Source organism: Prinia subflava, chromosome 9 (genome assembly GCF_021018805.1).
Source record: "Prinia subflava isolate CZ2003 ecotype Zambia chromosome 9, Cam_Psub_1.2, whole genome shotgun sequence".
NCBI classification, from domain to species: domain Eukaryota; kingdom Metazoa; phylum Chordata; class Aves; order Passeriformes; family Cisticolidae; genus Prinia; species Prinia subflava.
Window position 1 is genome coordinate 2,938,285 of NC_086255.1, and position 22,919 is coordinate 2,961,203.

Genomic DNA, 22,919 nt, shown 5'->3' on the forward strand with positions numbered 1-22,919 from the left:
CATATTCCAATGAAGTATTTTCTTTTGTAAACTTGTTTGTTGTTCTGCTTTCAAGTATTTGTGTAAGAATGTTAAGTGTAGATTCTTAGTGGAACAGAATTCTTGCCGTGAAGTTGCTCTGTGTGGGGCTAATTCAGGGCAGCTGCTGCCCCTTGTTAACCCTGAAAGGGTCTTAAAAATGAGGTTTTGGTTTCTGTTCCTGTGAAGAAAGAGGATTTATTAACAGGGAAATAAACTGGCTTATCAGAGTTAATAATGGTGTTAGAGTTGTCTGTTTTGGATGTGGTTTATGCTTTAATTGTTTATCTCTGAAAGGGGAAAAATAATCCTGTTTAGCACTAAAGCTCCCTCCAGCTAATGCCAGGGGCTTCACAGGAGATTTGGATCATAATATACTCATTTATAATCCTCCTGAAAGTCATTTGTGTTGCTAGCACAGGGCTGAGGTTCCTGGAGCAGCAGAGAAACCCTCGTTTGCTGCACAGTTCAGCTGAAGCCTGAGGAGGGGACCTGAATTTCCATCCACACCTGGAACAAGAGGGACCCTGAGCCCAGTTCTGGTCTGTAAACTGAGAAATCCCAGACTGGGCACAGCAGGACAAGTGTTTGCCTTATGGAACCCTTCCCTTTCTCAGGATGAAATGCAGTCTCAGGAGGGTACAAACTGCTGAAGATCACAATCCCACGATGGTGGACATTAAAAAGCTCATCCAGTTCCATATGAATGCATGTAAAACCCATTTCTACCTTGCCATAAAGTGGTTCATACTGCTATTATGCAATAATGAACCACTTTTATTTGTAGAAGGACATCAGGACATCAGATGTTATATTCTGGAAAATTTTATCTTCAAATAATACATGTTAGCAAAAAACCCCGAGTTTTCACAAGCTGAGGTGAGACCTCACTGAGTGTTAGACTTTTTGTCTTTCAAATAGTTTTAATTCTGTTAAGCAGTTCAATGCTCTGAGTCATAAACAAGAAAAACAAGGCAGACTGCTGTGTTTATACTTAATAAATAAATTTTTATTTAAAAATATCCTCTCTTTTATTCACAGTTTCAAGTCTGAAAAAGGTAATACTATTCTTGATCAATTCCAACACAGCTGAAACCATTCACTTCCCAAAACAAAATCCCAGAGATGGCTGATAAATTGCAAGAGTCACATCAAAGCTAGAAAGGCACAGGTTTTTGTGCAGGATCCTCCCTGGGATTAAGAAATGCATCCACATATTCCACAGAAATCTCCTGGTACAGCTTGGGCTGCCTTTAGCAGTGGACGTGTTCCAGTGTAGCCTTGCTTACAAAACACATTAAACCAAACCAGAGCAGCTGTGAGGTTACATCTTTATGCAAAACGTGGACTTCACTGCAAAAGAAAAACCAGGAATTTCCCCACGGTGCCCAAGTTACATTTTTATCTCCACAACTCCGAGCTGGCGTTTCGAACAAAGAAACGCCGGGAGCTGAACAAGGAGAGCTTTGTGGGGAGAAGAAGGAATCCCTGTGCTTTCCCAGTGGAGCAGCGGTGGTGAGAACTCCCCTCCACAGCCACAGACATCCCCTGGGAGCAGCGCGGTGCTCCCGGCAAGGCACTGGTGCGGCGGCCCCGCGGCGCTGCCCTCACCGCGGGCCGGGGCCGCTCCCGGCCGGCCCCAGCTGCTCCAGCAGCCCCAGCAGGAGCTCGGTGCGCTCCAGCAGCGACAGCCCCTTGTCGGCAGTGGCACGGAGCAGCAGGGAATAAACCTGCTTGTTGGTTTTCAGAACGGCTTCCTCCTCACTGCTGCCCCTGCAGGGAAACACAGAATCACAGTGGTCGATCCAACCGCAACTCCGCGTTCTGCACGTTATTAAATAATGTTGGTGAGCATCCCTGGGGATATCCTCAGCCCCCACCACTCCCTGCACTCACAGCATTCTGTTCATACTGCAGGCAGGAACATCAACTATAAATATAAAATAATATAAAATGTATAAGCAGCAGTCAGGTTAATTGCAAGTGCTTCAGGAATGACTGAGAAATGTTGAAGCAAATTAAATCCGTCACAGACTTGGCAGGAATCAGGTTCATTTATTAAACAGACAGGTAGTCAATAAAAAGGCACTGAAATGCAAAGTATTTCTGGGATAAGTTGCAGGTATTCCCATAATAAAGTATTACTTTCAATTACTTTTCCCCTCCAATTTGCATGGCCAAGTTCTGTTCTGCTCGTGATTCCACCTTGGGAGGGTAAAACTGATTTCATCCATTTTGACTGCCAGGCTGCAAGTCTGGCTATCAAACTCTAATTTTCCTACACATTCTCCTGTTTTTTTGCCAAAGTGCACCTGAGACCCTGAAGCAGCACTTGACCTCCAATTCCTCCCTTTTTACCCCATTATTAAAGCAGAAGGCAAAACTTCCCCTCTGCAGAGCAGAAGGGAGGAAATGCACACAGAAGGCACAAAAAAGGTGAAACCAAAGGTGGTTTCAAGCTTGGCCTCGAAGTTTCAAGGCTTGGAGCAGATTTGAGTGTCCCATTTCACAGCATTCAAACTGTAGCAGGTTCCCTGTGTGGAATCTTCAGTGCAAAACCTCAAGATGATGCCAAGGTAACTGTGGGGGTAAAAACTCTCCAAAACAAAAAAATGAGGAGTTGCTCATGTTATGAGACAACAGAACTAAATCTATTTACTCAGTCAGCTGTGACATCTGTCTGAGAGCATGTAAATTATCCTGTAAAAATCCTCTGTGGTTCACATATTCAGATTGCCACCTTGTGGAAGCTCTTTTTTAGGTGGTGAAAGCTCCTAACATTGCCTGAAAACCAGCTAAAAACGCACCCAGGCTGTGTTCTCATCTTGTGTTTTCTATTTACCAGTCTCCCACTGTCAGCAGACAACTTTGTGGGCACAATGAACTCATTTCACAGTTTACTTTTAGCAAAACAGCTCTTCCATCAGCAGTGCTTCCATCCCCAGAACTATTAACCCAACTTCCAAGCCTAAAAGAATCCTCTAAAACAAACGTCACATTTTCAGAACTTCACTTTATGTAACATTAGGAGCAGCTCCTGCAATCACACACTTGCTGCTGGGGGAGTAAAAGGTATTTTCTGGGTCCCAAAAGGAACACCACACACACTCAGATCAAAGCTACAGAAGGAGTGGGGGAAGGAATTTGGTGCCACAGATCTCAACATCTCTGAAGTCAGCACTAAAAGAAGTCAGGTCCCAGCAGCAGGACAAAGACCCCACCAGGAATTAGTAAATTCTGTGACACCAGTGCACATCTCTCCCCTACCCACCGCTCTCTTTGCAGCACTACTGACACACCTGAATTTCTTCTCAAGTGTTCTGCTTGCCAAACTCCACTGACATTTGATCAGCAACACCCAGCAGATTCTGCCCCAGGAACCCTGCTCTGTCACACACAAATTCCATGTCAGTCACGATAAAGGACACCAAGCTTCCACTTACCCCATCTTTTTTTTGCTTGAAGTTAACAATTTAATGGATTGGAGGAGAAGGAAAGACATCCTGGACTCAAAAATCCCAAGCAGTTTCAAGACTTCCTCTTTGTTAAGGCCTGCAGAGGAATCACTCACTGACACACTCTCAGCAGGACTTTTATCCTTGCTGATCTACAGGAGAGAAACAACCCAAAACAATTTGGCTGAATTCCATATTTTAAGTACAGGGAGTGCTTTAAAAAACCTCTCTTGCAGGTGAGCTGACTTTAACATGTGTTACCCAAACTGCCAGCAAGGGACACACACACCAGCACATCCTGCAAGCAATTCCTGACCGAGGCATCAGGAACATAATTCACAGTGGCTACAGACAGCCCTGCATCTTTTAATATTTAAATATTAAATATACCAGAGAGAACTTTTTTTATTATACACAGATTCTGAAGTTCTTAGAGAAGAGTTTTAAGGGATAGCAGAGCTGCACATTCAGTCTGGCAGTCCACATCTGTACAAAAATATGTTTAATCCATCTCCGGATCATGTACTAGAGGGATTATTTTTTATCCACTCCTGGTTAAGGGATATCTGCAATACATCTAACTCTGTCCACACTCTTTAAGTCACTGGCTCTACAGAAAAGTAACCAAGGAATATTTTAACTGCCCAATGACCATCCTTTTGTGAAGGCATAAGCCAGAAGGGAGCAGGTATGCCAGCCCTTGGAAGTTCCTTTACCTGTTCAGTTTCTGCCACAAGCTCATTCCTGATGAGCTCAAATGCACCCTTGGTTTTGGTCATTATATCAAGGGCCCCAGACAGGGTCTTTAATTTCCCAGCACTGCTGTTCTGACCTAAAAAAACATAAAATGAGGGACAAAAGGCTTATGTTACAGACTGTATTCTTCTTCCATTCCAAAGACTTCAAGAGTCAGAAAGAAAGCACATACTGCCCTAGTCAGCTGAAAACCAGCAAGATAAAAGTGCCTTGTCTCCTCTCTTGAGGAAAATTCTATTCTGAGCTGCAGATTGCTCCTGCTCTCATATAAATTTAGTTATCTAAAAATGAAACTAAGTAGGCAGTGGTGGTTTGGAAAGCTGTTCAAAGCCAGAGCTGCACTTACTGGCCATCTGGAACTCTGCAAAGGCCACTCTCTCCAGCTGCACACGCAGGAGCTCACAGGGGGCATCCCTCAGGAGCTGGAAGAGTCGCACTGCTTTGCTGTAGTGGAGATCAGCCAGGACACGGTGCTGCTTCCTCAGGTGTTCATCACCAACCTGCACTCACAGGAGGGCACACAGTAAATCCCCCCTCTCTGGGTGTCCATGAGGAACCACTGGAAAGGTTTACTTGGAGAGGGTTGGGAAACAGCACTCCTTTCTTTGGTTAAGAAATTGAAATAAATATATCCCAGCTACAGGCAGAAGGATAAATATCAGCTCCACACACATGGAACACGTTAAGGATGGAATTTAGAAAATCCAAGAGTCTGGAGCAGTACCTGGTTCCTGAGGCAGCTGTGGTACATGGAAGCCAGCCTGTGGTGGATGGTGGCAGCTCGGTACTGGCACAGGGGCTGTCGTTCAGACACTGTATCAACATCACAGTACTTCAAGGACTTCATCATGGCTTCACTGACCTCCTTCTCTATCTGCAACATCAATAAAAACAGATTTAAGAAAAAAAAATCCCTGAAGAGGGGCTCTTCACAAGGGCATGTAGTGTAGGACAAAGGGGAAACAGCCTTAAGCTGAAGGAAGACTTAGAGACTGAGAAGGGATTGTTCCCTGTGAGGGTGGCAGGCCCTGGCACAGGGTGCCCAGAGCAGCTGTGGCTGCCCCTGGAGCCCTGGCAGTGCCCAAGGCCAGGCTGGATGGGGCTTGGAACAACCTGGAATAGTGGAAGGTGTCCCTGGTCATGGCAGGGCTGGAACAAGATGAGTTTTAGGGTCTTTTCCAACCCAAACCATTGTATGGTTCTACAATTCCAGTAGCAATTTTGCTCCCTGTTCAGTTTCCCAGGATGCCAGCAATGCATTTTGTCAGACACAATGAACACCCTCTGTTACCTGCTCCTGAGCCTTCCTGGAGAGGGGAGCATAGTCCTGCTGCAGAGTTGCCATGGTGAAATACGTGGTGGACAGCTCCCAGTTCACAGAATCCCAAACAGCTGGATGCACATCCCTCTTCCCCAGAGACCTCAGTGCCTTCAGGTAGTAGTCAATAGCCTACAAATGACACAACCATGCACACACAGTTTACTGCCTGCATTTCTAACAACCAGAAATCAACTTCCCTTTACTCAAAGTATCTCCCTGAACCTTCTTCAGCATTTCCCATTTGATAATCACTTTAATTCTGACCCTGCAGTTCTCCTCCCTTGTGTGTGGCACTGTGTTATGTTAAATATCAGCATCTGAATGTCACAGCAAACAAACCTCAACACCACCACCAAAGCCCACAGAGCAAAGATTAGCACAGTATGGAAGCAGGACAGCTATCCCAGATTATTGCACCCAAATTTAAACATGTTTACCAAAGCAGTCCTAAACACCTCACAGTAAAAGGCATTTTGGGGTCTGGGCCCTGCTTAAACCAGGAGGTGTTACCTTATTGTAATAAAGGGCCTCTTCTGGGGAAAACTCCCTTTTGAAGTCCCCTTCAGCTGCACAGTGGGCCTGGGCACAGATCCTCATCAGCCTTCCCGTGTTGCACAGCAGCAGGGCAGCATTGGTGGCATCATCAATGGACTCAAAATTCTGAATTCCTTCTTCAAAGCAGGAGAAGCTTTTCTTCCAGAGCTGCTGCTCTGCCGTCGACACGTTTTTACTCACTAGGGTGAAGCACAAGGCTTAGAGACTCAAACTCCTCAGAGGTCCTGAACAAACCCTTCCATTTTGTCTCCCTTATAAACCTTCTCTTCGAATTTAAGGGTGCTAAATGATTCTGAAGATCCAATTCACAGAAAAGACTCCTAAGATCTCCACATGGCTGAGGGTTTAATACCTGAAATGCACTATTAACACCTACTGTACTTCCAAAAGAATTCCAATGACAGGACACACAGAACACCAGGAAATGAACAGGATGCACCAGATTTTGTTTCCACAGTAATAATTCAGGAAATTAGAGTTACTTCTATAGATTTTCAGTATGAAGCAAATAAAATATGACTGTTACAGACAGGTAAAATTCAGTATTTTAAGCTTTCATATCAATTAAGTAACCTCCACAAAAACCCAGAGATGATGACAAATCAGAGAATTGAAAGTCCAAGCCAAAATTCATCAACTAATTCTTGGACAAGGTCACAGGAAACAGCTGGCATTTGGGCAAGGGGAGCTGTTTACACTGAACCACCAGCACATCACCTATTCTCCTTAAGAGAACTCTTACTGCTACACAAGATTGGGTTTGCTTTCAAAAACAAAACCCCACTGAACACCTCACCCTAAAAAGCTTTTCCTCAAAAAAGAGCCCACCAAAATAAACCAGAAGGAAATCTTCCAAGGATTTACTTAACAAAAAATTCCCAGGCTGACTTTACTGAAGTTATTCTCATGTTTAAATTAAGCTGCTGCTTGTTCATGCTGGGCTAAACCAAACACATCAAGAATTCAACATGCTCTCCCTTTCACAGTTTGAAGTTTCCCTGATGGCTTTTTGATAGCATTCTACACACTTAAAGGAATTTCTCCAAACTATATATTCCATTATTCAGTTTAAGCTCAATTAACTACAGTGTACAAGCCACAGTGATCTACTCTAACCAAATAAATAAGTCATTTATATGTCTTCTTTATAATCAGAAATAGATTTTCATACAGTTTGTGGATTTCATCACTGCTGCAGCTCCATGAAATGGTCAGGAATGGATAAAGGATACTTGCCCACTCTCTCAGTCTGCACTGCAGCTGCCTGGTTCATGTAGAACACTCCAATCTCATTCCTGATGTTGCCCATCCTCTTGAGCACCTGGATGTGCTGCTCTGGGTTTTGGCTTTTTAAGTTACTGAAGAGTAGGATTTCATAAGCTGCTTCATAGCATTTACAGCTGACAGAAAGCTGGTATTCCAAGTCTGTAGATAAATCTGTCGCCCAGGCAAACACTGGAAAACAAAATGCAAAGCCTTTGTGTCAAACAGTATTTCTCTAAATTAAGTCTAGGGAAAAATGCCCAGAGAAAGTACAAGATTCATGTCGGGTAGATTTTATTTATTACTGAAACAGTTACTGCCTTTAGTTGTTTCACAGCTTCAGGCCATGTCATACAACACCTTGACAACCCCCTTCTGTATGACAGGCAGGATGAGCCTGCTCTGAAGAAAGCAGAAGTGCAATAATCTCTCTGCCACAAGTTCTCCTAGAGCACGGTTTTGAGGAAATCCAAGGGAATTATTTATGTCTGTCATGCATCCAAAGTCTGGCACTTCTCCCGTGTCAGGATCATACCTTGGCACCTGGATTCCCTGTGAAGGCTGTGTAATATCTCCTGATCTTCCTTAGTCTGGTAATTGTATTCCTCAAGGTAAGCTGCTCTGTTGTTTGCATTCTGAGCCAGCATTAACTGGATGTCTCCACAAAGGGTTAAGCACTGGCACAGGAACACCAGCACCTCGGGCAGCATGCTGCCACACAGACAGCAGTAGGTATCTGTGGGGAAAAAATAAAAAAACAGGGATGAGCATGGGGGAAAAGAAGGATTACACATCAAAAGGCTTGACACAGACTGACAAGATAATTGGGTTTTATGTTACCTGTCTGCATACAGAGAACAAGTGTGACAACGTGTTATTCTCAGAAGAAATAACCTATTTTAAAGTCACAGTTGCTCTACACAGCTGATGGTTTAAAAAGAGCCCCTGTGCTGTCCAAGATGAGCAGTCACTCTGGTAACTACAAATGCTAATCTCAGATTTGACCACTGGAGAATTGACTTTCTGCAGATTAACTCAAGGCAGATACAGCCTGAAAGGTAATTTCCAAAAGACAGAGTTTAAAGTTGCTTCTCTGGTCTGTAAAAGACTGAAAGCTGCAGAGTGCTGTGAGTTATTGAGAGGTCTATTGATGCTTTGTGCTAAGATAAGTGGGTTTGCTTTATAAACCTCCTCCTGCCCTAAGACAGGAGCCTTCCCTCATGGCAGGGAAATAGCAGCACTTTAGCACTGAGCCACTGGCACTTCCCAGTTAATGACTCTCATTATGGCAGTATTAGCCTAAACGGCCTGATTTTACTTTTTTTCCCCTTTTCCTCAGTAGTACTTCAAGATGTTCTCTACTTTAGAGGAGCATCCAATTCAGCTGCTGAATGGGTTTAGTATTTCTCAGAGTTAAGGATATATTTAAATAACATGGGAACCACCAGGGAAAAACCACCAGCTTGCAGCAGCATCACCTGGAGCACAGAATACTGTCTTGGCCCAGCAACAGGGCAGACTCTCCCAAATTCAACTGCTCTGGAGCTCCAATGTGCCCTCAAGTTCCCAACCTGTCAAAATGGGATGGTCTTTCTATGGATCAGTGACAAAAGTTATCCTCACTGCAGACTTCTGCCCTGAATAGTGAGCTGGACACTGAGTTCAGTTAAACACAAGCTTGTCAGACTTGTCACTGCACACCACAGGGAGAAATCCTGCACAGCAGTATCTGATGTGGTGCCAGGCATCTCCAGGCAGAGGCACAGGTGACAAATCCCTTTGAGGAACTTACCATGGCACTGCAGTGCCAGCTTGATGTATCGCAGCGCTCGCCCGTACTTCTGCAGGACCATAGCAGCATCAGACAGGACATAATAAGCTCTCGATGATTTCAGGATCAGCTGGAGTTTCATTTTATATTGCCACGATCCAGGAATCATTCCTGACTGACTGGAATGCTTCCCCTTCTGGAAGGAGCCCACTGTAAGAGGAACAGAATCAGTCAATCTCCCCTCTAACACATGCCAGAGGTTGGACACAACTCTGTCAGCACAGGCAAGAAGGAATTGCCCGATTGCAGCCCTGCACAGGCTCAGCTCTGCCAGCTCCTCTGCCACCCCATTATCATCTCCAAATGACCAAAACCCAAATGTTCATCTCCCAAACCCAAACCATTATCATCTCCCAATGCTCCCAAAACCCAGCACTTTTCCATGCACTGCCCCTGACAGCAGGATGCTGGAATCCAGTGGGACAGTGACAGTGCAGGTGACCTCTCCCAGCTCAGCCAGCTTGTGAAACACAGGAGCAGAGGCCAACACTACTCCCTCAGGGAGCAACAGAAAAGAACAAGAAAGCCACAGGCAGAATTTGTCTTGTTCTCCACCAAATCCTGAAGATAAATGCTCAGTTGCTGTATGAGCAGTCTCAGTGAGAAAGCTTCCATGGGTGGGTTTAGCCTCCAGCACACAAGAACCTGGATAACCTGGTCCTTCCCCCAAGGAAAACCAAGCACTTCCTCACACTCATTTCAAGAGATCCTCTGCATAAGGTTATGAAGCTTTTCTTTGATGCTGCAGTGGTTGTGGAACCACAAAGATCAGGTCACTATTCCTGATTTACGGGACAGAATTTTGCCCTGACAGTATTTGCACACAGAAATGAGTCTCTTGCTCAAGGTGGATTTCCAAGGCCAGACTTGTAAACCCACTATCTTACAACAATATATGAATATATAATAAGTAAATACAATAAATTCTTAAGCACTACATGATCTATTAGGACAAAGAACAATCTAGAACCCACCCAACTAAGACACACACACACAATGCACATACCCTGTATCCATACACTATTCACAGGTAGTTCTCTTGAAGTGAGAAATTCCAGGATTTAGAGCACTTATCCTTTCCATTTGTATGTGAGGATGTTCATGTGGCAGAGAAAATACATAATTCCCATCACAGAAAAGAAGCCCATGGACTGGGAAACAGAAGTGAGTAAGGAGCACTGCTGATACTTCAGGGATGGACTCAAGCACAGATCCAGCAATCTGCCTGAGTGTGAATAACTCAAAGCTGAACTGGCTTCTTATTCAGAGATTTTATAAAGGGTGAAGGGAGGAGACAGGAACAAATAAAGAACTGCCAAAGTAGGCAAGACTAATTTTTTTCTGGGCTATGCTTACAGGACTCCTTGCCCTGCAGAGAACTCCACTACTTTCAAACAAAATGTCTTTCCTGGAACTTATGTCACTCCAGAACAAAATAAAATAGATAGACTAGTCTGAAATTTCTGGAGTTTGAGAATTTAAGCAAAGAACACTTCTTTTATTTGCTGCTTCCTTTCACAACTCTAGAGGTACAAGAAAGAAAACAAAATCCTAGTTAACATTTTATATGCAATTCAAGCACTGAGCCTAATGTGGGAACAAAACCTGCCAGAAGGTGTGAAATTCTTCCATAAAACATCCAGGTCACACACACACACACACACAAAGAAATTAAGGCAGTTTTTAAAACAACCCACAAAACTTACAGTGCTCCTCTGTACCAAACCTCAAAATACCAAGTCCTTATGGAAGTCATCTGAAAGCCACATCTAAATAGGGTCCAGCAGAATCATGTGTTGACTAATAAAAGATTCTTTGCTATGCAAAATAACTCAAATGAGCTTCTCTTTTCATATTTAAAAAGGAACAGACTGTTCTCCAATTTTCAGTGCACTTTTCCTTAGGCAATGTGTAATTAGTGATTTAAACACACTGTTTTGACAATCAAAATAAAATAGCAGCCGTCTGTGTTGGCACTGGAAAGGTCTTATTTGCACAACAATGCAACTTACTTTTGTCTAAAAATAAGGCCATCTGCTTTTCCAGAGACTCAGGGCCACCACTGGTGGAGTCATCCTCATATTTCAACGGGATTGGAGTGCTGGGGTCAGCTGCAGGAAGGTCACTCTCTTTTTTAACGCTGCTGTCAACAGACTTCAAACCCTGCAGAAGGGAGGAATCATTTCGTTCACCTCGAGAGCACTATTTAGCAAACACAGAGCAGGTGAGGAATTGTGTGGGAGGGGAAGCCCCTGGGGAAGTGGCAGTGAACTCACCTCCAGGACGTGGTTGAGCACCAGCCTGCAGCGCTCCTCGGTGCCGTGGCACACAGGGAAGGCACAGCTGGGCTTCAGTGGGGGGAAGAGAAGAAATGGTCAACACAGCAAATGGAAAAATGACTGGCAGGAAGATGCAAGGGAGAGGTAACAGCAAGACAAAGTGGAATATGGTAAGGAAAAATATCCACATGAAGCCTGCTCTATCATAAAATTCAAACAACTCAGATTTTATGAGCAGCTCATGAAGTGTTTCTCTGCCAACTTTGGTTAACCTGAAGGCAAAACCACCAGGGAACTGAATGTCAGTGCCCACTTTTGTCCCACGAGCTCAATCATCCAGGAAAACCCTCAAATACCCCCCAGTGTCACTCACACGTATTCGATGCACAGACTTGTACTTTTCTGGTACTGACAACTCCCCAACAGATTTGATTATTGCCACTGCTTTGTTGTCATCTGGGGGATCAGAACTGTTGCTGTAAGAACCATTTTCATCACTGTCTGGCATCTCTTCCTCTTCCTCACTGTAACTTTCATCAGAATTTCCATTTATAGGGAAGTCTGCACTGTCTTCTTTTTTAGGTTCATCCAGCTGAAAAAGCTCTGACAACATGTAGTTTGCTGAAGCAATGATCTTTGCAAAGAAGAGAAAAAATGATTCATTCTCAAGTTAAATTTTTCTTTTGAAAGGCAAGAATATAAATTATCTTACAATAAGGAGGACAGAGGACATGCAAAGAGGTGTTTGATAACCAATATAGCCTGAGCAAGTTCCCTGAAAGGGCAAAGGATCCAAGCTGATCAAGTTTAGAAGAGAATAAAAACCAATTGGCAGAGAACAAGTAGTGCCTGTTCTAACAGCTTGCAGATCACAGGAGATACATGGATCTTATGCAAGCAAAAAGAAAAATGAAAAAAGGGAGTTGAAGAGATTCCATTGGGATTTTGAAAGTCTTTCGTAACTCCAGAAGGAATCCACATTCTTATCAGTTTAATGTGTGCTGTGTCTCCTCTTTTAATCCGTACTAAATATGATTCAGATTTTTCACATCACATTTTTGGGATTCATTTTCAGTTGAAAATAGCTTAAATCATTTAGAGACTCTCCAGGCCAATCCACTTATCAAGGCAGGTTGCTCAGAACTGTGTCCAATTGGGCTTTGAGTATCTGAAGGGATTGGAGACTTCAGCTTCTCTGGTTGGCCTGTCCCAGTTTTCAGCCACTTTCAGAGGAAAAGTGTTCATAAATTCACATTTTACACTTTTTATCCAGGATCTGCTCCCAAAGGTCTCTCTGGCAGCAAGAACAACAGAGTGAATGTAAGGAGAAATTCCTTTTTAGAGCAGGACAGAAGACTTGTGCTGCAATGAGGGGCAGCAAAAACCACTAATTAAAAAAACAGCATGGGAATTCATTAAAAATAAAATCAATTTTTACGTTTGTTTATAAATTTAAATTCTCTCCTCTGGGAGGAGAAGTAGCCCTCTATTTATTACCAGGTTTATTATTATTATGGTTACAGCATCTGTTATATTCAGACAAAAATGCAAGAAAACATTGAATTCTTACTTGAGGATGTCTGCCATTGTCCAACAACTTCAGACAATTCAGGAGCAGTGTTCTGATTGTGCCATAGTGTTTCTTGTTCTGGTTTTTCTTTAGCATCATATTGCAAGCAACTCTTAAGAGAAAGTTGAACAAAACAAGTGAAATCCCTAGATAATTTCTTTGTGCTAGGAAAAAAAAGTTTTAAACAATGTTCTATAACTGTAGATCTTCCAAACATTATGATGGGTCTACATGACTTCATCAGCAAAGAAGTTTACATGGAGAAATGGTGAAAAGGAAAAAGTCTGTTTTGATCAAGTGAGACTAAGACTTAGCAAATTTCTATATGATTGGCCTTTGATCATGATTTTTGGTCTGTGTTCTGCATAGAACTGCAGCAAGAATTAAGTATTGCAACAAAAATGATGAAAACTCACTTGTAGAGTAGAATTGCCACTGGCATTGTGAAAGGGTTTTGGTATTTGTCTTCAGTCTCTTCACAAAGCGTGGTGAGGTCATACAGCTTTACTATGTCACTCCCACTTGCTGAAAAGGAAAATCTTTCATTAATCAACATCACATTACCATCAATCTTTTCAAACTGATCTAAGTCTTCTTACCTTTAAACAGCCAATAGGTGTGTCCTTCTTTGGTGCAATTTGATTTTAGGAATGATAAGATATTTTGAGCAATATCTTTTATCACTTTGGTAGAAAAATTAGAGTTTTCCAAATTGGGAATATCTTCAGTCTTGATCATTTCATATTTCTGCAAAGAATAGAAGTAGAAACTCAAGCTTAGGGGGGTTTCGTGACACCAAAATTAATGTACCAGTGTCTCTATCAACAGCTAAAAGAAACAAAGGCTGCTATTATGATAAATTGAGTTAATTTCTATGATTTACTTTAAGCAAGCACATCTTGACTACACTACTAAATCAAAGCTTTAAGAAGGATCCACTTCTGTCACAAACATGGTGAATGGAGAACAAAAAAATGACAAAAAAGGGGGAGAAGGTACAACATCTGTTATTTTGAAGAAACCTAGTCAGCCTAGGAAACAACTGCAGGCTAGCAGGTAGAACAGAAACAGCTGTCTGCAGCACAACAGCACAAACAAACATTCAAAAGCTTGCATCTGTCTTGGCAAGGGAACACTGCAGATGTCAAGATGTAAGAAACTGATTTCTGCTGTTGCATTTTTTATTTTTGCTTTCACTCAAACATCAGGGGAAGGAGGAATCTTGCATGCGGGGAAGGGAGGGGAAGAAAGAACACACTATTTTTAGATGACTGCTGCAAGCTGTCTAAGATGCTTCTCATTCTGCAACACAGGATTTTTGTCATCTTTGCTCAGAGCAGTGTGAAGGATCTGTTATAACTGAGGCAACTTCAGAAGATGAAGAATGAATTATTATTTTAAGGCATAATGCAAAGAGCTAGACTTACCTGAACGATTCCATTGACATGAAAGCACATCACAAGCTCTGGTACATTGCATATTAAGTTGTCCAACCAATAGTCAATCCCTGTTAGCACATTTATTGGCTTGTTGTTATCCCTAAAATAAAACATTTTTAGTGTTACTTACATCTTTGTTTACCCTTCAGGAAATATTAGGGATGTTTACTAATGGGATCTAGGTTTAAGTCACCTGAGAGTGGATTAACACTAGAACAATTATTTGTGAATTGTTGTATTAATGAGTTAGAGCACAACAGATGTGCTGATCTCTCCAATGGAATATGCTCACATCCCATCAGCAGTTTGGAGTTTTTGTCCAAATTTAACAGGTTTCAGATGTCACATTACTGCCAAGATAATAACTACTTCAAAGTTCTAAAGGAATAGCATTTTTAGCTGCACCTAATATAGCACAAACCTACTCCCAGACCTTCCAAAATACCTTGCAGAGAAAGGTACTGTTAATTCCTGAAAGTGTCTTAAAAAGATGACAAATACACCAAATGAGCTTCAAGTTTTTGCTCATTCTTTGCCTATGTAGAGACAGGAATAGGAAGAGTGTTAATGAAGGGATTGACATTAAATTGGGACTGAAATATTTCCATCTCACTGCTCAGTAACATTTTAAGTGCTTATGCCCAACACGCAGCTACTGAAATTCACATTCCCAGGAGGAGAAATGTTACTGCTCTCTTTTATAAAAATAGCAAAGAATGCAGCTAGCAAACCAGGAAGCAGAGCAACAAATCAGTCAGGGCTGGTATAAATAATATCTGTGAACTTCTAAGCTCACCTGAGACGCAGGCTCACAGCAGGGTACCTCCCACCTCCAAATATTGGCATATTGGATCCCACCAACATGTGGATATCTTCAAAGGTCCACAGGATATTACGGACAAAGTCGTTTTTAAGTCCCTTTGTGAAGAGAAAACAGAATTGGCCTGTAAGTCAGTGGTGTAACACTTGTTCTCCGTGACAATCTGTGGAATTATGAGACAGCACGAAGCCAAAGCAGCAAATAAAAGGCAGCACGTGACAAACCCGGCACGTTCACGGGAACTGAAAAGTGCAGATGCCACAAAAACTAATTCTACAGGGACTGAGGTCTGCCCTTGGTTCCAGTGTGGGCCCAGACTGGAGGCACTGGTTTAGCCTGGGGGTTCAGCTCTCACATCAAGCATACCTGACTGTTCTCCCCGTCATTGAACAAAGGAGTCAGGTTTTGTTCTCTGGGGGCTGAGGCCACGTGCCCCACTAGATATGAGGGTTCAAGAGGCACATTTCCCTGTGGAGAGCACAAGGATAAGGAGTGATTCTGCTGCTGAGGTCAAGTTAGCCATTTAAAAAGATATCAACAACAAAAGCAAGTAAGGGAAAAATCTTTACCTCCGAAATACTTGAATAAAACTGCATTAAACTGCAAAAAACCTCTAGGCAGTGACTAGAATGCTTCTTTTCTAAGGTTAGTGCCAAAATGTTGTATTTTGTAATATTCTCAGAGGCTCTGGGAAGAAACCAGGAAGTATTTACAGAAGCTCCTTATTAACCCAGGGTCAACACCAGATCATCACTGTCCAGAAACAAAACCTCTATCCTGGTTTATTTATGAACAGAAGAAAATGGCACTGTGCAAATGCACAGCAGCTTCTTTATGATAAACAGTCTGCTGAACTGGGCAATGGCTCCTCAAGAGGCTGGAAGGGAGAAAGCTCCTTCTAAAAGCTTTCAAGCACTGAAGTATTTCTTCACTTCACACAACACATGCAGTTACAATTTTATGGCCACTGTAGGTTAGAAACTCCCTAAATTTGGCAGATCAGTTGGTAATACAGTGCAAGCACAACTGTAGCAGCATTATTAATGCAGACTGAAGACAGCAGATCTTTCAACCTCTCCAAAATTTAATCAATTCCTGTTTTATATGACTCACAAAAGCCACAGGAATTAACAGTTTTCATAAATAAATTTAGCCAGAATAGAAACCCTGAATTAGGGCCTGATACTAATCATAGTCTGCTGTGGAATTGCTGTAAACATCTCTCCTTTCACTTGTGTAATCTCATGGCAAGTATTTTTAAGTACTGCTTGACTGTTTTCCCTTTCCAGAAATTTTGGTTTTCCTCTTCACCTAATAAGTTCAGGGCTACCAGAAGATGAGTTTTTATGGCAGATTTAAAAAGAAAGGCCAGAACTTTAGGCTTCCAAATGCATCTTCTGATTATCAGGATTTTCCCACTTTTAGGTAAGGGCACTGATGACTACTCTTAGCCAAAGGCTTTGTTTCTCAAAGATGTTGGGATAACAATTTAACATCACAGTGACAGAACAACTATCTGAAATCTGGAGCTCTGAACCACTGGCAAATCTGGAACTGCACCTCCTGCCAAGTTCTCCCCAAGCCTGAGCTCAGCTCTTTCAGCAAAGGGAGCTGCAGCAGCACCTCTGAGAACCTTTCCACCTCTGTGGCTCTACAAACACTGGGGTGCCCTGTAAAACATTCCCCACACCAACCTGGTTGGAGGCACCTGGATCTTCAGACAGCGAGGAAGGCATTTCAAAAGGAGCTGGCCAGGAGGCCCTTCCTGCTTCATCGCCCTCACCTGCCACAGGACCCTCCTGGTGCTGCTTGGAAGGGGAAGGGACAGGCTGAGCAGCTCCATCTCCATTAATGCTGACAAGGAAACATTGACAAGTTCAGCTGACAAGATGCAAACAGATCCATTTTTAGAGTTGTTATGTTTGATGCACCCTTGCCAACAAGTGACTTGGCTGATATGCAGTTAATTAAGTCATGCTGTTCATTTTATTCTTTGGTATTTCAATTTTAAAGTAAAATACTTTCATTTCTGTGGAAACATTTCATGTTATTGCCTGACCTCACCCCTCAATTCCCTCTGTATAAGGAGCAAGCAGTAAATAAGACAGGCCGTAATGGAATTTTAATATTTACTCCAAGACGAAAAAAAGACAGGCCATAATGGAATTTTAACATTTACTCCAAGACCAAAAACCAAGCAGAAGTGGTGTAGAATTTAAGTTTCATGCAGACAAAAGGTTACCTGTAATACAAAAATTTAGAAAGTATTGCCTTCTGGTACCAGTGTTCTTTACTCTTCTTTTTTCTTTGCCACTTCTGATCAATCAGCCTTTGATAAAACTCTTTCAGCCATGTCCAGTCCCCTGTCTAGGCAACAGAAGAAAATAACGTCAAGAGGCATCTGCCAAGTAAACCAAGTGCCTTATAAACTTACAAATACTCATAAACAGGAAGAAACCCTGAAAATAACTTGAGAGCTGAAGTCCTGAATTGGTCATTTATTGAAAATACAGCTTCTAGGAAAGTTATATCCTTACTGAAAATTTGACTTAATTAGAAAATCAGATATATAAGAGGCTACACAGTAATAAATACATAAAAACCCCCAATCAAATGGTATAGCAATACTGAAGTAAGTACAAAAAAGGGAGACAGAATATTAATCCTACAGTACCATAACACAGGACATCAGACGCAGTTTGTGGGTAAACTGCTGCAGAACAGAACACAAATGATTCTCAGGAATTTCCAAACATTAAACATTTTCCTGCTGGCTGCTCCATTCCTGAAATAATGCATTTAACCCACGTGGCACAGGTATCAAGGACCAGGTGGCTCACCTGAGATGATCTCATGAAGAGTTCCTGGATGTCCAGCTCATCCAGCAGGAGTGTCCTCCCAATTCTGTGCACTGCCATGCTCACGTGGGACTTGCTGTAAGGGATCTTGAGGAGTTTTTTGATGTTCTTGCAGAAGGAAAGTGAAAAGAGAGAATGTTCAGTATGATTCTCTGCACTGGTAGACAATTCTCAGGAAACTAAGGCTCCATCACGTGTAACAGTGACTTGGAGAGGCTCCAGGTTTGAACACCATCACTCCAAACACCTTTGGTCAGGCAGGGTCACCTGTCCTGGCGTCACTTCCCAGTTTTCCATGCACTCCCACCCCCTGCCAGCACAGCTGGATGAGAAGCAGGAAAGGCCTTGGCTCTACAAGCCCTGCTCAGCAACAACAAAAACATCCCTGTATTATCAACCTGTGCTCAGGACAATCCCAAAACAGTCCCTTACCAGCCACTGGGAAGAAAATTAACTCTATCCCAGCACACGGGATCAAATAAAACCTGACAGTGCCAAGGATTTAAAAACCATTGCCAAAAAATGAATTTGCTGAGGGGAGAGAACGCAAATGACAGTGATAAAAGAGACCAAAACATCAGCAGAAACAACACACAAATCTTAAACACATTCTCTGATTAGATCACCATGACCAGGTACCAACAAAAATGACAAAAATATGCAAGCAGATGATTTGAATTGTAAACCTTTATCTTCACAGCAGGAATACCAATTCTTTGTCAAGTGTCTAAAGCAATCCAAACAGAGATCTAAGTCTGAATACAAATCTGACAAATATTAACAGAGTGTGTTTCCTCTTCTGAATAGCCTCATCTGAATTCTACAGATATTACCAGCACCAAAAGAGCTGACAAGCCAACAAAAATCAAAGGAACAAAATAGGAGGGAGCTCTCTTTTCTAGATAAGAAAAGGAAAAAAAAAAACATCTGGAAAGTAACAGTTTGCATCAAAATAACTGATCTCAAACACACAAGACAACTATCTCACAAGCCTGATGTGCTGCATTCACTGAACTGCACACTTTAGCTGCAGATTATTTATAGAACTCCAGAGGAAATATGATTTTCTCTCTACATTTCTTGTTCAGTGATCACAATTCCCTTCCTTGGTGAGCTCTGATTCATTAAGAGATCTTTCCTTTTCCCCAAAGGACACAAAGAAGCCAGAAGCCATCACAGGCTCTTGAAATAAAAGTTTATGCAATGTAAGAATTTGAATGAGAGAATTTAAGATGTGTCCATACCTCTGAATCAGATACAACATCCACATCATTTCCAACTGAGTCAATGAAGTCATAGGCCATCCCAAAGCTATTTAAAAAAATATTACAAGTTAATATTTAAATATGAATATAAAAATATAAAAGAAATTACAAGTTAAGACAGTTCCAGTGTGACATTACAGACCTGGCTTTTACATCTTTTAAATCTTTGAAAGGTTTCATAAAAAAAAAAACAAACCCAGCTAAACATCACCAAGTGTAATGGAATCTAAAATTAACAAAGTGATTTCATCTTCATATTCTGCAAGTTTTTCAAATATATATTTGAAAGTGCTTAGATCTAATTCCAGGACATTCTAAAACACTTAAAGTTTTGTTGAAATCAAGAAAAAACCAGCGAAAATAAAGGATTCTTTTTAATACTGAAAATAAGAAGAGTTCTTCAAGGAGTTTCTCTATAAGGCATTAAGTATCTTAAAGACTTTAGTTTTAGTAGCTGTAATTGAATTTTACCTCTTATTCATGTTTTCCAGAACTGCCCTACATGTTATAACAGATACATTGTCTCTTCCTCCACCCTCGTTAATGAAATGACAAGGTACTTGAGTTGTAATATTTCAGTGTACAGATCATTCTTTAAAGCAAACCCAGACACTACTAAAATCCAGAGCATACATGATGTGCAAGTTATACTTTCATTATCAGCTTTTTAATACTGACACTAGAGAAAGAGACTGAACTGCCAGCCTCTATTTGACAAACACAGTATCTAAAATAAACATGAAAAATTCATAAAGCCCTGAGAAACATGTTACTCTGCTCCGAAAAGTACAGCTCCTAAAAGAGATGATGAGGATGTAAACACAGACCTTGAACAAACTGTTAAATCTCACTGACTGGCTGACTTGGTGTGAATTTGTTTGTTCAGCACAGGATTTGAGCCTCCTGTTTATGAACACTCTGAACTCAACTCACTCAACAATTTCACAAACATCCACACTGAAAGGTGACACTGCCTCTTGGGTGTGCCCCTCATTTCACCTTCAGTGGGATAGAAATATGAATATAAACACAAAACTTCAGTTGCCATTAGTCAGGTGCAGTTTCTAAAGATCCAGAAGAGGTATAAATTGGTTTCCAAGTGGAACCACATGTTCCATTTTCACCTGTTATCAAAGGCAGAAGAGCTGGCTGAACCAGTCCGGTTTGATGTGGGCCAACCAGGGGAGAACAAAAAGTCAGTTTGACTGTCTGAGGCAAGGTGTCAACGTGCACGTGAACAAAGTAATGATCAACATCATCAATCATTTACAAAGGAGACCACATCCGAGCACAGAGGCAACAACTCGAAATGAAAAAGCAGAGGGAGAATGTTTAAGTCAAAGCAATATGTAGTTGCTATGATAAAACCTCTACTTGCTACTTTAAATGACACAGGATCCAAGTTCACAATCAGAATTGTTCTTAAAGGGCTGGAAAGAAATAGGGGCTGCTGTTATTTACCTTGAGAAGGGTTTGCTTTTTTTGCTGTTGCCCAGAATGCTTGTCCCTGCTGGTCCCAGCTTGGCACTTTCCCGTAACCAGTTGGCAGGGGGCAGCTTCAGGTCTGTTTTCTCCTGCAGACGGGCAAAGGCTGCTTGAGGAGGGGCTGAGGAGTATTTCACCACAGCACTGCTCTTCACCTCATTGCCTCCGAGGAACAGCACCGACCCCTGGTTTCCAGAGAGAAATCAGCCTTCTTTTTAAGTGCTGGCAGTTAAAACTATCAGGCTTGCTCTGTGATAAGTTATTTTTAATGCTAGGTGAACAAAATCCAGTCCTATATTCACCTACCTTCACCCAGCACATACAGTTTTCCAGTGATCCCAATTCCAATTCGTGTCAAGCATAAGCTCCACTTTAGGAATTATCACAGAACCATTTAGGTTGGAAAAGACCTCCAAGATTATCAACTCCAATCTGTGATGGATCACCACACTGTCACTCAGACCAGAGCACCCAGCTACACATTCAGTCTTTTCTTGGACACCTCCAGGGATGAGGACTCCAGCATTGCCCCCGACAGCCTGTTCCAGCACTGGACAATCACTTCCACGAAGGAATTCTTCCTGCTGTCTACTCTGAACCTCCCCTGGCCCAACCTGAGGCCGTTCCCTCTCCTCCTGTCCCTGTTCCTGGGGCAGAGCCCGACCCCCCCCGGCTGTCCCCTCCTGTCAGGAGCTGTGCAGAGCCACAAGGTCCCCCTGAGCCTCCTTTGCTCCAGGCTCAGCCCCTTCCCAGCTCCCTCAGGAATCCTCCAGCCCCTTCCCAGCTCCCTCAGGAATCCTCCAGACCCTTCCCAGCTCCCTCAGGAATCCTCCAGCCCCTTCCCAGCTCCCTCAGGAATCCTCCAGCCCCTTCCCAGCTCCCTCAGGAATCCTCCAGCCCCTTCCCAGCTCCCTCAGGAATCCTCCAGCCCCTTCCCAGCTCCCTCAGGAATCCTCCAGCCCCTTCCCAGCTCCCTCAGGAATCCTCCAGACCCTTCCCAGCTCCCTCAGGAATCCTCCAGCCCCTTCCCAGCTCCCTCAGCCCCTCCTGGGGCTCCAGTCCCTTCCCAGCTCCGTTCCCTCCCTGCACACACTCCAGCCCCTCAATGTCTTTCTTGAGATAACAGCTCCAGAGGCAATCGCAGAATTTAAAGCTGGACCTGGCAGTGCCCAGCACAGGGCTCAACCTCTGCCCTGCTCCTGCGGCCACACCGTGGCCGATCCAAGGAGGTGACAGTGGCCGTCCTGCCCACCTGGGCACACCGAGGTGTGAGAACGAAGCGCCACCAAGGTCAGCTGCCCACGCAACACAAGATCCATCAGAAAGGCTAAAACCAACACATGACTCCCACTGAAGTTTGTGGAAGTAGGTGTTTATTAACACCAAATGTTCACTAACACCAGCATTACTAATCACGCTTCTGCCTTAACAAATATTAATAAATTAGGTAAGTCTCGAGTCTGCCTATTTCTTTTCAAACACAGCAAAACACGCAGCTGTCACCCGTGTGAGAGGAGCTTTGAACTAACACATGTCGAGGGAAAAACAGCTCCACAGGACACCACTTACGTAAATGCGATGTACTTAGGCATAACAACAGCAAAACTGCTCGCAATTAACGCTTAATCATAATTAGCGTGTTCCCTACCGCACTCCGGCCCTGACAAACTGGAAAGAGGATCAAAAAGACCGCTTCAATGAAAACACCACTGGGGCTGTGTCTGTAGCCACGGCTCGACCCCCTCTCAGCCCCGCTACCTCACCTACCACGGCCCCCCTCAGCGCCGCTCACCTGCTTGGGCTCCTCGGCGTCTCCCCTCAGCGGGGCAGCGGCGCCTGCGGCACAGGGCTCCTCCATGGTCCGGGATTGGAGCGCGAATAGCCCGGGAATGGAGCGGGAATGGAGCGGGAACAGCCCGGGAATGGACCCGGGAAGGGGCGGCGGGAGCGGAGCCGCTTCCCGGGGGCGTCCGGCCGGGAAGCGCCGCCTCTCGCGAGACTTTT

At 43.2% G+C, this 22,919-nt stretch overlaps 1 protein-coding gene across 3 annotated transcripts; it reads right to left on the minus strand.

Moving 5' to 3' along the window:
- Nucleotides 1–29: 29 nt before the first annotated feature.
- On the minus strand, nucleotides 30–22,919 carry EDRF1 (erythroid differentiation regulatory factor 1). Of its 3 annotated transcripts, none has more exons than XM_063405108.1 (25): nucleotides 22,708–22,919; nucleotides 20,892–21,004; nucleotides 19,410–19,476; nucleotides 18,148–18,273; nucleotides 17,550–17,674; nucleotides 17,002–17,161; nucleotides 15,674–15,775; nucleotides 15,284–15,405; nucleotides 14,476–14,587; nucleotides 13,648–13,795; nucleotides 13,465–13,573; nucleotides 13,049–13,160; nucleotides 11,852–12,112; nucleotides 11,476–11,547; nucleotides 11,212–11,362; nucleotides 9,161–9,349; nucleotides 7,904–8,104; nucleotides 7,342–7,560; nucleotides 6,061–6,284; nucleotides 5,521–5,679; nucleotides 4,954–5,103; nucleotides 4,576–4,729; nucleotides 4,190–4,305; nucleotides 3,462–3,625; nucleotides 30–1,791 (listed from the first exon to the last, which is right to left on the minus strand). In XM_063405108.1, exons 1-25 carry the CDS (start codon nucleotides 22,771–22,773, stop codon nucleotides 1,626–1,628), a joined length of 3,588 nt encoding a protein of 1,195 aa, XP_063261178.1. In that variant the 5' UTR covers nucleotides 22,774–22,919; the 3' UTR covers nucleotides 30–1,625. The 3 variants fall into 3 exon arrangements, with proteins under 3 accessions (XP_063261178.1, XP_063261177.1, XP_063261179.1); XM_063405107.1 differs by having other exon boundaries at nucleotides 20,892–21,100; XM_063405109.1 differs by lacking the exon at nucleotides 15,674–15,775 and having other exon boundaries at nucleotides 20,892–21,100; nucleotides 22,708–22,918.